General features: G+C 33.9%; 2 protein-coding genes across 4 annotated transcripts in view; one reads left to right on the forward strand and one right to left on the reverse strand.

Annotated features, from left to right (window-relative positions):
* Nucleotides 1-662: 662 nt before the first annotated feature.
* Nucleotides 663-12115, reverse strand: Pdss2 (Decaprenyl diphosphate synthase subunit 2). The gene is made up of 7 exons (XM_013322220.1): nt 11561-12115; nt 9843-9974; nt 9415-9621; nt 4725-4861; nt 1738-1898; nt 1379-1570; nt 663-943 (listed from the first exon to the last, which is right to left on the reverse strand). Exons 1-7 carry the CDS (start codon nt 11866-11868, stop codon nt 791-793), a joined length of 1290 nt encoding a protein of 429 aa, XP_013177674.1. The 5' UTR covers nt 11869-12115; the 3' UTR covers nt 663-790.
* Nucleotides 12116-13106: 991 nt separating this feature from the next.
* Nucleotides 13107-17030, forward strand: part of Gogat (glutamate synthase) — a 38918-nt gene continuing 34994 nt past the window's right edge. For all 3 annotated transcript variants that reach the window (XM_013322410.1, XM_013322409.1, XM_013322411.1), the window contains exons 1-3: nt 13107-13296; nt 15386-15495; nt 16033-16163. In XM_013322410.1, the coding sequence (XP_013177864.1) occupies nt 15388-15495; nt 16033-16163 (239 nt within the window). In that variant the 5' untranslated portion in view covers nt 13107-13296; nt 15386-15387. The remainder of the gene's footprint in view (nt 13297-15385; nt 15496-16032; nt 16164-17030) is intronic.

Below are 17030 nucleotides of genomic sequence, written 5' to 3' on the forward strand. Positions count from 1 at the left end.
GTCTGAATACATTGTATTGGCTTAACTATCTTTCAAAACATAAATGTCGTAACATTAACGAAAAAGAGATACAGTTAAAAAGATAATTTAAGAATTGTTTTTTCGATGGAATTTAGTATAGAAATATAAACTTTTTAAACTCATACAACCAAAACGATATAAGCATTTCTTATAATTAAGATTACAAACTATTTTGGTAACAAAAATATTTAAAAAATAATAATAAATCCATCATTATAACAAATTTTAAATTACAATTAAAAATTCAACCGAACGTAAACCAACACAAAATTTAAAAAAAACAAACAGGTAAAACAAATAATACAGCGACGTGGATTTAAAAAAATTAAGTAATTAAAAAAAACAATTATACGATTATAATATAGATCTTATCTATGAGAGCTTTAAAATTAATGTTTTTTATTTTAGCACCTTTTTGGTAACTCTTTTCATTTATATTGAATAAGAGGATTTATATAGAGATTAAATTTAACTTACTATAAAATTATCTAGCCATTTTATTGTTTTTTACTTAAAAACCCTTAAATACTTTCTTTTATTGTGACTTACAACTTTTATACCCAAATCCATACCATTTGGATTTTAGTTAAGTTTATTATATAATTTTTCACATAAAAAATATATTTAATAATTTCTTTTTATTTAATTAGCACCACATCAAAAAGGTTTTATATGGTATTAAATGTGCTAAAATACCAGTAACAATTAAACGATTAAAAGTGTTGATTAAGAGTGGTTCATATAGAGGTTAGTGTTTGTGGTCGTGTGTTCAGGGATGCATGGCGACAATGATGTTGGCGAGCGCGGTGCGCGCGTCGCAGTTGGGGAAGCTGTCGAGGACGTGGCTGGCGGCGCGGATGTGCTCGCGCTGCAGCTGCTTCGTCTGCTCAATGCCGTCGCCCGCCACCACCGCCTCGTACAACTGTCGCAACAACCATATTATAACCGTGTTGTCGATCATGTTAAGAGCCGAAATATGCTTTTTTATATTATAAGATGACAGAGAAGCAAGCGGTCATTAATTCCTCGAAATGACGAAGCTACCCTTGCCCATAGACACCCGCAATTACAGATGCTATCCTTACTTTTATTCGATGAAGGAGGAAGCGCTCACAATGAAAATATTTTCCCTTCCCATGCGTCCCTTCCTCCATCACATCCATTTCCCCTTTCCATCGCTTACTTATAAGAGAAGGTTGAGTAAGGAAAGAGAACTAAAAGTATGCCTCCGAAACGTACTCATAAGACGAAACGCGGAATTACTTCCACTTGACGCCTGTCTATGGATCGAGGTATTGTTTTTTTTCATTACGTTAGTTCGCAATATGGTGATGTTATGTAACATAGTGAAGCTAACCTTGTGGTAGTCAACATCGTGCACGCTGCGGCGTCCCTGCTCGATCAGCTCGTATAGTTCAGGTCGCGCCTGCAGTGTGAAAGCTAGCGGAGCCCCTACCAGCGAGAAGCTGCGCGGCTCCGGCCCAGAGAACGCCTCTAGATCCAGGAATGCCTGCCATGCCAGCGCTAGGTGGCAGCCGAATAGATAACCCTGCAACACAAAAGATTTAAAATAAGAACGCGCCACATCTGCAACATAGCTATACCCACCACAACGTTTTTGAGTCAAAATTAGACAAACGCAGTACACCTTCCGCCGCATTCCTTTCGTTCTTCCAGTTCGTTCCGAGCTAGCAAGATATTTGATTTCCTCTGTACCTGTGTCTGCAGCGCGGGCGCATGTCCGGCGAGCTTGAGCGTGGCTGAGCAGCTCTTGCCGAGCAGCGCCCCGGCCGCCAATACGTGCCGCGCCGCCCACTCGCGTCGCGCGCTGCCTGCCACACCGCCCATCGGCAGCGGCTGCAGCACGCACTCCCACTCTGCAAGACACACACATATATCATAGAAATTATTCTGCAGTGTGAGAACTGTTGGGAGAAGAAGTAAAGATAGACTTATGTTTCATAATATGATTCATCGAGGACCTTTAAACCAGTTATATAGGAAATATTCCATGTATTTGATTTACTTAAATAACCGCTTAAAGTTGTATCACAACATTAGTGTGTCAACAAAGTTGTTCTACTAGGTTTCTATAATTACGTATGCAAAACATGTATGATAGTGTGAACATTGTTATCGATAATACCAATTTTTTTACTATATTATCTAATTTCAATTTTATCCCTTCAAATTATTAACTATTAAAGTTCAGAGTAAAAATATGTTAGTGTGTCCATCCAGTGATCGATATCAACGTGGTTATAAATGCTACGAGAATAGCGATGGCTTGTCGATATATTAGTATTCATAAGACGCACACCTCGCATTCAGGGCGCGGCCGAGTTAGTTCCTTACGATGGCACACAATGGAGAATTTTAATGGCGAAACGACCACACGTCTACGCAGGTTTTTCCTGAATCTAGAACTACATACAAGCTGTGAGAAGACATGAGATCAGAAATTTTTTATCCCCTAAATAAGAAATTATCTACTTAAGGTATTTTTTTAAGGAGGAAAGCAATAAAGAAATAAATAGCATTAAATAAAGTTATAAATCCAGTAATAACGATTTAAGAAATCAACATATGGGAAGGATTTTGCTAGTTTAAAACTGTATTACCTAAATTTAAATAAATAAACGGCTCAAAGACATGATTGGCCGAATTGCTTCGATAAAAGACGTCAATTTGTAAAAGTAAAATATCTATTGAGATAAACTTGATAAATTAGAGTTAAATTGTATTATAAAATAGGAATAAGCTGACATAATCAATATCTAAAACACATTAACTTAAGCGTTGCGTACGTCGTGTTAATGTATGAGATATCAAACATCTTGTCATGCGTAAAAGCGAAACCACGCAAATGTCGTCTTCGTCGACACATCTAACTTTCCGTGTCACTGTGCTTGTTACAGAGCAGCTATACACAGAGCTTACACTAGGGTTTCCTTTTTATCGGACTAATATTTAACCATTGTAATATTTATTACAAACCGACTAATGTTTAACCAATTAATATTGTTTTACCTCTAACTTGGGTAAACTTATATGATTTGATGACTATTATTAACAAAAATATAAATCTTCCTTTTCTAGATGGACAGAGAGGGGGACGAATAGGAAGGGAAAATATCCTCTTTCTGTGCATTTCTCCTATTCGGATGGAAATATTGAACTTAAATGTATATTATACTTAATTATACGTATAACCAAAATTGAGAAGAAAACATCTAATAATCAACTTATTGATGTCTCTGCACTTCAATGCTCTGTGCAGACAACAGGTTGGCTGGTTGACATATTGACACGGATGGAGGATGTGTGCGATGGCACATTAATTCCTATGCAAATAGAACCGCTCAACCATAACGGTGTACCAAAAATAAACAAGACTAGGGATTGGTCAATTATAATTTTCCAAAGCTGAACCTTTATTTAAAATAATATTAATCTTATTTAATTAGACTTAAGAAATTAGTTAACTAAAATATCTTCTTTCACAATCATTTTAACCTAAAACACGAACAAGTATTTAAATATAATAGTTAATTTCAAATATAAATATACTTATTCCAAAGCTATTCATGTCATGTTGACATTACTGTTGACGGAGAAATCGAAAGTATACAGTACTGTAATACCTTTGACATTCTACGTTTATTTACATTATTTATTGACGTTCTAGCCTTTTTAAAATGTCGTCATTTATTGGTTTATGCCATAACATCGAGCTAAACAACACTATAACTAACTGCCGACAACTCATCTAACCTAAGGGAACATACCCATACTATGTGACCTATTTTCTTTTAAGACTGCATGCATACTAAAAGTACTAGTGTAGTAGTTGTTCTTTTTCATAATGTATTATGAAAAAGAACAACTAACGACTACGTCACAAAAACCTGACCCGCTAACCCCCCCCCCCCCTCCTAAACGGTTCACGTAGTATGGGTACGTTCCTTAACCTATAAAATAATAAAACTAACACTTCTGATTATTTAAATTTCACATTACTTAAATAATTCTTTTAAGTTTATATAAAATCTTTAGTAGTCTTTAAAAGTTTTAACTCTATAGTACTAAGTAATTATTTAATTCTCTAAAACAGTTGTATTGAATTCAATCGACAATATTATAAACCGACCAATTAAAAAGCTTTACTGATTTATAGTAATAAATTTTATATTTTGAAAACAAAGATTAGTTACAACAGTATTATAATTCGTTCCGTTACGTGTTCGAGGTTATTGAATCGCTAATGATATTAGCGATCCGAGCCGCGGCTGCGCGAACACTGGACACCCGAATGCCGGAGTGAAAGTCTGCAGCTGACTCATGGCCGGTGCGTTTGAACAAACACCGGTCATGCGCTTGTGTTGATAATAAAAACTTTTTTGTGATTAATAACTACATGAATTAGTACCACATGGAAAAGTACGCGCAGACGTTATTTATACACATTTTCCTATCTAACGGCAAACATTTATTGCGATTTGAATCTTTATTAACTTTATAGCAATGATTAAAATACGAATAAAATATGCTAGTGTCATAATCTGATTAATTTACCGGAGATTTAGACAAAAACTTACGAATAAAGTGCGAAGTTTTCTTTGATCCCGTCCCGACTTAAATATCGTATGGGATACTTAATTTTAACATATTAACTTGTTATCATAATAATTTATCATAGTTACCTAATGGTGCCTCCATGTGGTCTTTTGGTAGTGGTCGCGATGGCAGTGGATTGTTCTGCTCATCCCGCTCCCCTAAGAACTCCGCCTCCGCCAGGTCCCGCACCGCAGAGGACATCAGCTCCACCAACTCTTGGTTCCTATCACAAAATAAATAAATATTACATTAAGACATTCGGATTACCCTTTGCATAAACAGAATGCGTTAAACTTTTTTTAAACATTAATGGGATTATCGTACCCTAGAAAAGACATCGACGCGTTGACTTGTAACTACTATTCGTCTACGTTTAAAATTCTTTATTATCTTGTAGTCTGTGTACTTTACATAGTACAAAGTACACGTATATATATATATATATATCTTGTAGTCTACCAATCGTATTATATATATTATATAATACGATTGGTAGGTACGTACGTAGTATTCGGTGCCGTAGGCCAAGGATTTAATAAACTTTTGCTAATTGTGGGTACAATTTAAATTAAGAATTACCAAGCGTAGTAATAAACAGGTCAAAGGCCTTACTGGAAACCTTACTTGTAGTAAGATTATGCACTTTGTACCAATGTTTACGGAGATAATAAAAATGTGCGTGTACAGATGTACAGTAATTACTTTTACGGATGTAAGTTTTATTAAACTGTAATTGCGAACTGTGCAATGTTAACTCGTAAATTTTAATGTTAATTTTCTCTGCGATTATCATATATGTCATATCAATTTACTGCTATTTATAGTATTTCCAACTTAAGTATTAAGTCGAAGTAAGTGTTAAGGAACTTAACTTACGCTAAGTTTTCAAAAGGACTTAATTATAGCCGACATTCTCTGTAATTAAAACCGACTGATAAAGGAGAGTTCATACACGTGCATTACAGACTCACAATAAACCTGAGTACATGGGTATAGAGGATGCTAATCGAATCACAAGGAAAGATGCGATGGCAAATTAGAAAGGTGCTGCAACGCCCATGACGTGGACTTAAAAGTTAGACAAAGCTAAAGCGAATGCCTTTTCTTTAGTTCTACAGCCCTATGGTAAGGATCCATAAAGTGTCTTGGACTTTATTAAAAAATAATGAACTGCTGGCTGCGCATCGCCCGCGACTTATGCCGTGCGGAAGTCATTACTATCTTTTGTGTTCTTCCAGACTATGTTCATGCCACATCTATGTCAAATTTTATAGAGATCCATTGAGTCGTTCTGTAGATACCTTCTAACAAACATCCATCCATACAAACATTCGCATTTGTAAAATATGTGATAACACCTTCATTGTGATGCAGATGTGCCACATTGAAAAACAAACATAGGTCAATGGTTGCAAATCTTATACAGCATGTCCATATTTATTTTTAAAATACGGGTGGTCACATTTACAAGTAAAATATAAATATATAAAAACTTGTTTTACTAAATTTAATTTTAAATTTACACATTGTATACATCAATTCATACACTACATTATTGGAATAACTTTTACCTGTACAATATTAATAGTAAAATAAAAAGTTAATTTAAAATTAAAATTAAACTGAACAATTAATATTTTCTTCGGAAATATATAAGGTCATGTTATAATCAATCTCCTTGTGTATTGTTCAAGTAAAAGTATCATTTTGTTTCCCAGGGATGGGAAAATACCAGGGTCATATATATCTGTGTTTATCCGGTCATTAAAGTGCATGAAAACCCAACTTTTTTCACAGTAAGTGGCAACCTTCTTTTCATGTTCATCCTTCGGGTAAATTGCACACCATTTTGCAATCATCTTAATCACGGAACTCAAGGTACGTAGAAATATTAGCCTTATGCAGTATCCAAAACAAGGATACTAATATGAGTTGCTTACTTTAGTGGAATCAAAAATAAAGAAATCAAGTCTGGATTGAATGTATGTCAAGAAATGAAGCTATCTCTGCTAACAAGCTTCCTTTGATCAAGAGACATGACTTGCATGGAACTTCAAAGAAGTACCGATAAAAACAAGTTTGAGAAAGAGGTCTAACTTTCACAGACCATAAGTCGTTCAAACTTGAAATGGTAATTGTCCGTGCGACAAAAACCGCAACGTTATCGCAACGACCTTTAACTGATTATGTTCAATTCTATTTATATTTAAAACCTATTAGCATTGCAATTAAATACTATTACAGTTGCGTTACTAAAGTACTTTTATAGTTAATGATATTTGTCATTTTGGCACTAGCCACAATATGATCGATTGGAATTGAAATTGCTTATAAAAATAGGTCCAATATTTTAGGAATTATAAATTTAGGTAGACATTCATTAATATCTTAAAGAAAAATGATTAGCCAGAGTAACAATTCCTCTACAATATAAGAATTGAAATTTGTTGATAAATTTCAAGAGTGTCCTTGAATATCAGAAAAACTACATTGCATTAAAAATCAACAACACACTTTTTAAGTAACAAACGAATGAATAAAATCTAAATCTTAAAGCGAATTCTGTATCTAGTTCAAAATTAACATGAGATTTCATCGCGCCGAGTTTTGGATTGGGTAATTAAAATTTCTCAAGTAATGACCGAATATGTGAATAACCTCGCTTTAAGAGAAAGTTGTCGGTTTTTTTTATTTATACTTTTCATAAATTCTTAACTACAGCATGGCCAGGAACATAAAACACCTCGCTATAAAAAAAAATTACTAATATTGTTCCCTTGAGTATATAGTATGATGTTATAATCAAGGCGATTGAGGTTTTCTATTTTCCTGGGCAAGCTATTCCATAGAAGAGACAGTACAAACTTCTCGGTATATTTATTTTGTTTAAATTGAATACACAATTACAATAATAAATGTTATTATTTACGCTTGTCTTATCACAAACGACAAACTCTATCAAATATCAATTAAATTTAATTACTTTAACTGTGTTCTGTAAATTGACATTACAATTAAAATTTCTAGTCAAATGCAATCACAATCATATTGTCAAAATGAAAATAAGATAAATTAATATAACAAAACTTTTTCTAAACAAAGACCTTTAAGAAACAGTCCTTTCCATATACATATTAAAGTGAAAATATATTTCGTAAAAAAGGGTCAGAAAATTTAAATAAATGCCTCCGGAAATTCGTCAAGCGTTTAAGAGCCGACGAAAAGTTAAATAAAAATCAGAATTAATCGGTCACTTAAAAGTATTAATCATTCTGACGCCATTTATACGCAGACCTGCCAACCTAAAGATTCCTTCCACACTACACAGATAAAACATAAAAGATTTTTTGATTATTTTTTTATCCATAAGACTAAATATTATTTTACAAAAAAAAAATAAACAGCAGATATCTTAAATATCTGTTCCAATGTTCGAGAAAAAAGTGTTTCATTTGTTTTAAGCTAGGCGGGGGCATTGCCGCGCTCTTAAAAAATCTTTACTGTCAACCTTACATTCAGTGTGAAAAGACCTTAAAGTCTTTTCGAATACAATATGAAGCTGTAGTACAATTAATAAAGGCTCGTTATATTATAAAGCGACATATCGGAAGAATCTGGAGAATGTTGTCGTTGCCTTGTACGTTTTGAACCCTACGCCCACACTAAAGGCGAACCGGACGTTGACCAGTTAGCACTTTAACCTTTCCGTTACATTGCAAAAACGTTTATGTGTAATACAAAAGGTAACAAAGATCATTAACCTACGTCATGTAAAAGGTCCAATGAGTTAAACTGATATAGATTAAAGAAAGGTTAAGGAAGTAGTTAACATAGACCTTTCAATCGTTCAATTTCCCTTCTACGTATTCGTAATGGAATGAGTACGGAAAATAATAAGAGACAAATGTCTCTATATTTTGAGACCGGGGTTAAGAGCCTTAACCTCTTACTGCTGTAAAAAAAAGCTTAGCGTTATCAAAATGTTAATTGCAGGGTTAACTTGGCAACGTAGAAGTTTTATGACTCAACTGTGAATCTAATTGATTTAAAAAAACTAAGCAAATGGCTTAATACTTAGTTAAATAAATACTACTATTTTGATGAAATGTAACTGTGTTGTTGAAGTGTGTGTGAACATTACGTATTTCTTATAATAATTATAAAAAAACCCGTTAACAATAATCACTAACGAGTAAGAAACTGAATATTTCACAGAAGCAATGATGCCAATATAAATTCACAGAATTAAATTTAACAATTCTCAACCAGCTTTCGAAAGCAAACGAATGTGGGAATCGAACGTTTAAATAGACAAAAGTTCTTTCATATATTTACGCTCCATAACAGTACTCAAATAACATATATTGTCCTTTAATAGTATTTTTTAATGAAAATTCATATACCTAAATCAATGTGCAATGTAAAATTCGTGATTCTTGGGTACAAAGTAAACGTCCTGACAGTGAATTGTTACACCTCATTGAATATACACAGCTCAACAATAATTACACACACGCGTACACAACGTATGTAATAATGTGTACCTATGTATATGTACATAGACTTAAAAAGCAAATAATAAAAATTCAAACGCACGTCGGGTTTTAAAATCAAACAGCCGGCGCGGCGATGAGACTTCATAACTAAAGTATACTATTTATTATACTCGTATGTATATATTATTACTAATTACTTTACTAATATTATAAAGGCAAAAGTTACGATGTATGGATGTATGGATATAGATTCGATGTATGAATACAAATAATGGCTTACCTAAGATTGGCGAGTTCTGAGCAGGAGTTAGCGAGTAAGTAATCGCCGCCGAGCAGCGCGATCTTGTTACCGAACATCATGTCGTCTGGGTCTCCGGGGCCGCCGGGACCGCCGGGACCGACCTGGGGCGCGTTCATATTCACCAGGCCCTTGTGCACCAAGTGCGAAGTTCGGATCATCTCCGTCACCTCTGCTAGAGCGCGTTGACTGCATGGAACAAGTATTTTAAATTTAAAAAAAAACGATTTGGAGAAATTTACCCGTCCAAGTCCAGCCTCCGAGGCTGTAGTGGAGTTAGATAAAGAATAGAGATGGTTTTCACTGAAGACATACTTATAATAACGTAATAGTTATCCCTTTCATGCTGTACTTCATGTAACTTGCCATATATTTGCTATATAAAGTGACCACTGTTTAACTGTAGGTACCTGTGCAATACACCGGCGGCCTTGTCTTGTTCCATGTCGGGTATCTCGGGGCTGTGGCCAGCCGCTTTTGACACCAACAGCACGATCAACCCCCACGCCTGCATGTTGTTCTTGCCATTGTAGATCAAGTTCCTGAACACAATGTTATACACTTATATTTTGCAGTTTCATTGGCGCACTGCAAAGAAAAATGTTTGAGAAAACCCTAGAGAGAAACTACGCGAAATGAAGTAACCCATTAAGTAGAGTAGTTAGTCCGTAAAGGAATAGCTTCGCTTATACTTTACGGAAGAACTAATATAGGAATAATGTTCTAAGACTCCAAAAAACGATACTTTTGTAGAAAGGAAAATATATTAAAAAAAATTGTAAATCATTGAAAAGCCCTGATATAAAAACCGTAAATTCTTTACTAGACGCGACGTCACTTAGATAAGTACTTGTACCGTATCAACGAGTTTTTGCGAACTAGTTTGCGACTGGTTCTGCAACTTGTGAACAGAATCTGTGCCGTGTCGATGACATGCATCATTGTCATTACACACTACAGTGAAATTTGTAAAAGTGTCAACAAATATTTGTAAAAAAGTTTCAAAACCATCCAGGCTCAAAGTCTGCACAGTCTTACTAATTTTATAAATACGAATGTTTAGACGAATGGTATCTCCAGAACGGGTGCATGGACTAGCTGAAATTTGGCATGGATATAGAGAACATAGTCTGGAAGAACATATTTGATAATCTGTGAAAAGTGTGTCAACTAATTTTATACATATCGTAAGAACCGATCATGATCTTATACTATATTAAATCCAAGTATTTAGCTATTTTAGATAACTCTGTCATGAACTTTCTAGCCTTTATAACAGCTTATTTAAACCAATTCGCGGTCTGCCTTATTTCTTGCTACAAACTCATTATCAGATTTTTAATCAATGTCATAATTTTTAAATAATGAATAATGTAATTAAAAAACTTTAATAACTTTATATAAATATATGATTACAAGTATTTATATAGTTTTTATAGTAAAATATATGAAATGTATTTTGTTAATTATATTTAAGATTCATACAGATACGCAAACAATGTTTAAAAGAGAACGCACGAATGCTGCTGAAGGAGAAATCTGTTTTATAAATAAAAAAAAAACGCAAATGCATCGCGATTCAGCAAGCAATATGCTTATCTGCAATAAAAAATAATACCATACTTATTCTTTACATTACAATGAAAAGAGTACGCTAACTTCGCCGAAGATATGTCAAAATTGCATTACAAATAATACTGTGATTTAGGATACTGTCATAGATTAATTGACTAAAAGACCTTTTGTATTATTAACGAAATAAAGTCACGGAAAGTCTTATAATAGAATGAATTTAAAAGCCATAATCCTTTTTGTAATGACTATTTATTAAAAGCGAAGGTGGTCAATGGGGCTGTCATCACAGTTGCGACGTAACAACTAATGACTAAAAAAGAAGGTCATATAGAACTGTACTTGAACTATACATTGCGTAGCATCAAGCAGATACATGCCGTAGAGTTCGCACTGCGAAACATTAACAAAACATGTTTTGACCTTAGTTTTCTGAAAGTAGTTGTGTCCTAGTGCCAATAAACAGTGCGAAATCACTAGTTAGATCATCAAGTGCTTGTAGACGTTTAGGGTTTAGAAATTAAGAGTACATTGAAGGAAAGTGAACGTGACATACTTTGCAGTTTTCAGTAGTGGATGGTTACTGCCAACTAATTTCCTAAGATGGAGAGCAACGTTCGCTATTTCGTCGCTGAGCACCCATCGTAGGCTGAGGAAGGAAGTAGGGTATCCGACAATCTTCTCCGCTTCGCTGACGGCGCGGTTCCAGTCCGGCTTGGTGCCGTGAGCCACCGCGGCCTTTGGCGCACTCGTCTGAACCTCCCTTGCGACACAAGGTCCCCAGAGTTTCGAAACCAGCGCGCCCGATGGGGACACTTTCACCATACCACACCTCGTCACATTTCTCAAGCAGCTAAAACTCATTTTGTATTCCTTAGATTTGTAATTTTCACAATTAAATCCAGTGGTAATTAAAATTTTATAAGCGAAAGTTATTTGTGTAAACTTCTCGTAATTTTTTTTTCTTCAAAACAAATTTGTAATTTAAGCAACTAACGATTTATTCGTAGATATCTTGCGAACACTATGTTGTGAATTATCTTAAAAAAATATTTCGCACAATTTTTACGAGAATTTTTACTTTTACTCTACGTCCCACTCGTACGCGCTAAGATCGTAGACTGAATAAAAACATTTGATTACGATTGAATGAAGGTGTTGTGAATGAAATTATCGTTACGGTGTAAAGGAGTACACTCATTGTACGTGAAAAAGCTATCCTGCTTGTAATACAATCTTTTAAAATAAACTATATAGGGGGTGCAACTATGCAAATCAATCTGTATAAATTATAAGTACTATTGAGTTTTAAAAGTATGCTGTACGCTTCACTAACACAAGACTAAAAAAATTGTAGGCTTTTTGTTGCTCAATGTTAATGAAGCCCAAATAAAAAAAATGAGATAGGAAAATATCAGCTTTTTTGAAAAACGTATCGATAAGAAGAAAGATGAACCAAAGGAAATAGGAGGCAACCGTATCGTTTAACAATACGGGATTTTATACAAACAATATAATGTGCGAAACGTTACTGTACACCTTTCTGTTCTGTTCTAAATTTAATTTCCAGCTTGAATTGAAAAACACTCATTCGCAACTATTGAAAATATTAAAAATCCAATCTATCCAATCTGTGCGGTACTTTATAATAGAATGAATGATGAAATTCAATGACAAGTTAGTGTTGCTAGGACTTGACTACTTTGCGTATAATGGGGGATAATTTAAAAAATGAAATAATAAATTTGAGTGAGGAATAAGATTTTTGATAGAAATAACTATACCACCGAAAATAAAAAAAATATTTCCTACACTTTATATTACTGCACTTCCAAAATTGTATGGAGGTTATTTTTACATACCGAAGATTCATAGTGTAATGTATTTCGCCACTATTTAAAATATGCAAAAAAATTTTTTTTCATAATTCCCAAATGTTCTTTCTGAAGGAAATATTTTTTATTTCATTGCTAATCATAGAATTGCCACTGGCAATACTGAATATTTTTTCGACCAATCAGCGTTATTATTTTATCATTCACTCCCAGTTCACCAATCATTCTTTCAATGGAGATTGGTTGGAAATTTTGAACAGTTCAGTTAATCGCTCACCACCGGCCGTTGTAGTCGACTAAAGGGGGTCACTACGACAAGCCGGCTTTTTCAGTGTTACAGTTCTATTGTGATTTTATGTAAACTTTCGTTTATTACACACGTTAAGTTAGTGAAAGTGTGAACTTGACGTGGTGTGGTCAATAAACTGTTTTATAACTTCATCGATTTTACCTTAAGGTAACTATAATTTTGCATGCACTTACAATTTACCTAGTTATTTATACACTTATAGCAAAAACCCTCCCGGCGTATTGCGTTCCACGTGTATGGTATCGTGTAATGCAGTCCAAATAGCATACGTAGTTGAGAAACATCTTTTTACATACATACATTATTTCTAAAATGAATGGACGATACGGTCAAAACAAAAAAAAATGGCAAATGCAATACGCAATACGTTGTATGAATTAAAAGCAATAAAAGTAATAAAATAAAGTTAAATAACTGTTAACAATCAATGTAACTAACTTAACACCTGCTTTTGTTATTTCCTCCTAATATAAAACGTAGTTTGTTTATAATTTATTTATTTTGATTTGATCCTATCGGAATTTGTTTTGACTGCTTCTTATCAAATATTTTATCATCTGTTGTGAAAGTATTTGTATATTTTCTCTACAACTAAAAAGTTATTTCTTTCCACTGGACTGTAATGGGATTGGACTATAAAAAATAACTTCTTGATTTTGACTGTGTATTATTTTGATCATTACTTAAGCATTTAAAGTTTTTTATTTGAAATCTAAAGCATACAGCAAAATATTCTATGTTTAAATTATAATTTACATTTGAGGTCACACAGAACTAACAAATAATACAACAGCTTTCAATACATTGTACAGTAATAAGAGAAATAATTATAAGTTTATGAAAAAAAATTAAACTGACCACTATGTACCTTATTTTTTTTTTCCGTTGCGCTAAATGGAACATGACAAGATATTATCTGAATCCAACAGTAACTTGCCATAATCTATATTCTTGGTCATTTATTTATTGTTAACTATCTTATCTAATTTGTACTACATAATAAATAAATATACTCCAATGTTATTGTATTGAAATAAACTAAATTCATTGAACCACAATGCTCCTCTGTGTTGTATGTTTGTAGGACAAACTGATAATGTCTTAGTCAATGCCGTTAACTACAATCAAAGAATTAAATTTGCTTCCCAATAAGGATTGAAAATCTAACAGCAAATTGTCGCAATAAGAGCAAAAACCACATATGTACTTTGACAAGTCTTCAACCTAATTCTAATGTAAGCATCACATAAAATTTTACCGGAAATTAATGTCCATGACTGTACTTTCTGATTGTGCTTATAACTTGTTTCATAGTTAATGGTTTAATACACGTTAAGCCTGATCAAAGATATAAAAACCTGGTCTGGGAGCCCACCTTTAATATTGCAGTACTTTTCATATATACCTAAATGAAAATGTCAAATTTGTTATTTAAAACATAGTACTTAGTATTTATCGACTCTCAAAAGATATACCTTTTTAAGTATAAATTCATAAAGATCATTTATGCTTATATATACATATATAAACTTAAATTGTATATACCTTAGTTGTTTTTATGAAGTTAATTTGCAGTAAATTTCCATGATAAGTTATTTTTTTGTTAGTTTATATAGTTGATTTATGATCCATTCTGTATACATCTACAATGACATATTAAAAATAACTAGGTTTTGACGAAACCCTCTACTCACAAAATTAACTTATTTAGTAGCTAGACTAAGTTCTATATCTATGCCAAATTTCAGTGAGATACATGCAGCCGTTCTAAAGATACCCTCTAATAAACATCCATCCATCCGTCCATTTAAATGTTTGCATTTATAATATTATTAATGTACGCTAGGCTTATGTGTTGCAATTGTATTATTACTATTATGTTGTATAATTTAATAGTTTATCACAACAATGAACTAAGCTTATTTTAAGAATGTATATTTTTTGTATCAACATGTAGTATGTATACAGGATGTTTTATTAAGGTCTTTGTTTATTTTATTGTTCAACTAAGATAAGGGTGTTTATTGTGGGTGTATAAATATATATATATATATGACCTTTTCATTGTAATTAATCGGTGTAACTAATTTTAAGATGGATGTCATTCAAATCATGTTGATCCCTTGATTTTCATATTGATATGGTCAGATAGGCTTATTGAATTGTTTAGATCTCTGCATACTGCCATTAATTGATTAAAAAAGTATTATAAATAAAATTAATTTTGTGTGTCCAGGTATGGAGTGGGAAGGGCCGCAAAAGCAAGGCTTGTACGACCCACAGAACGAGCACGAGGCGTGCGGCGTTGGCTTCGTGGTTGCTATCGACGGGAAGCGCTCTCATAAGGTAACGTCTTTCTAATAACACCCATATGAATAAGAATTGTATCATTTGGTTATCAATTTATTAATACTTTGACCAAAATTCGATGTCAAAAAGTCTAATGTTCAGTTTTTATCTAACTCTGTGCAAAAACAAAACCATAATACTTATTTATGTTAGACACAAATTTCTTTGAAACATTATTACTTTGTATCATTAAAGAAACGTGATGATTCGATGAATGAACTATTATTAGTCTTGCAATAAATTGTTTTATTACTTGAACGCAAAAACTAAAGTTACAAATCCTTGTAATGACATTTACCAGGTCTAGGTTACTATGAATGTCATTTTTGAATCACCCATCTCGTTTTTTCTACGACTAACAGAAAACTCAGAGTTTGTTTGTGTGCACTAAGGGAGTGTTCTTAGTGTAAGAAATGTACCCTAACAGACTACTTAATAAACTGAATGTCGTAAATAGTGGGTACAAAGAGCCAGTAGGAACTTGAACCATGTCACGCACCGACACCTGTTAATGTTTCATTGTGTTTCTGTCAGATCGTGCGAGATGCAGAGGTGCTGGCAAAGCGCATGGAGCACCGTGGCGCGTGCGCATGCGATAACGACACAGGTGATGGCGCGGGCGTGCTCACCGCCATCCCGCATCAACTCTACTGCGCACAACTAAGGTGCGTATACATTATTTGATTTTAAACAGCGGATCGCTTAATGCGAAATGATACAACGCCCATGGATATCCGCAACACCGGAAGAAAAGAAGCATTGCATTGCGTGCCTTTAGATATATATAAGTCAAGATTTGTAAAGTTTGCAATGTCTGGCTTCAATCTAGAATTCGCTAAGAATTTAGAAATAACATGATTTATCTGATGGAATCTGTCTCGTCTGTGCTGGCATGCCGCCAGATTGTGAACCGCCGGCCTGGCGCTTGGCCAGCGTCTTATTGATAATCAATATAAAACAAACTGGAGTAATTTTTCTTAGGTCTTTACTATTGCATCGGAGAGTTGGTTAATGTAACACATAAGTAGTATATTATTCAAGCTAAAACTACACTAAGGCCAACGGCACAATGATAGCGATAAGCGGATCGGAGCAGGACAATATAAACAAAAGCATCACTCCGCTTCCGCTTGTTACGTGCCCGTCGCTGTATTCCCCGCTTGTCGAAATGTCGTCGCCGCGGCCTAAGGCTCTTCCTCTAAAAACTGAGTACGATAATAGCAATTTTACCCAATTAGCGCGTAAATAATCTTCAGATTGGATTACTATATTAGTAGCAGTATCTAGTTATATATAGTTCATCTGATCAGAGTTCTTGCATCACATGCAAAAGCTCGAGCGAGACTCAGAGCGACTGTTATTGATAATCGCGACGCACTGCTTCTGCGCAGTACGACCGATCTGTTTATCTCTACACAAACCGCTTCTGTAATGTTGACTACATGTACATGGAAATAAAGAGCAACAAGTCTTGTCCTTGATATGTTTTGAAGGTTATTTATTAAATTTTATATGTCTTTTATCTTATCAAA

Source organism: Papilio xuthus, unplaced genomic scaffold (assembly GCF_000836235.2).
Source record: "Papilio xuthus unplaced genomic scaffold, Pxut_1.1 DF825928.1, whole genome shotgun sequence".
NCBI classification, from domain to species: Eukaryota; Metazoa; Arthropoda; class Insecta; order Lepidoptera; family Papilionidae; genus Papilio; species Papilio xuthus.

What these genes read in the sequence shown, in the direction of transcription:
- Pdss2 (XM_013322220.1), bottom strand. Translation starts at nt 11,868, where the DNA reads ATGAGTTTTAGCTGCTTGAGAAATGTGACGAGGTGTGGTATGGTGAAA. An exon ending in CCACTACTGAAAACTGCAAA is followed by an intron (nt 9,975 to 11,560) that starts GTATGTCACGTT and finishes CATTGTGTTCAG; the next exon opens with GAACTTGATCTACAATGGCA. An exon ending in GCCGCCGGTGTATTGCACAG is followed by an intron (nt 9,622 to 9,842) that starts GTACCTACAGTT and finishes TGTTCCATGCAG; the next exon opens with TCAACGCGCTCTAGCAGAGG.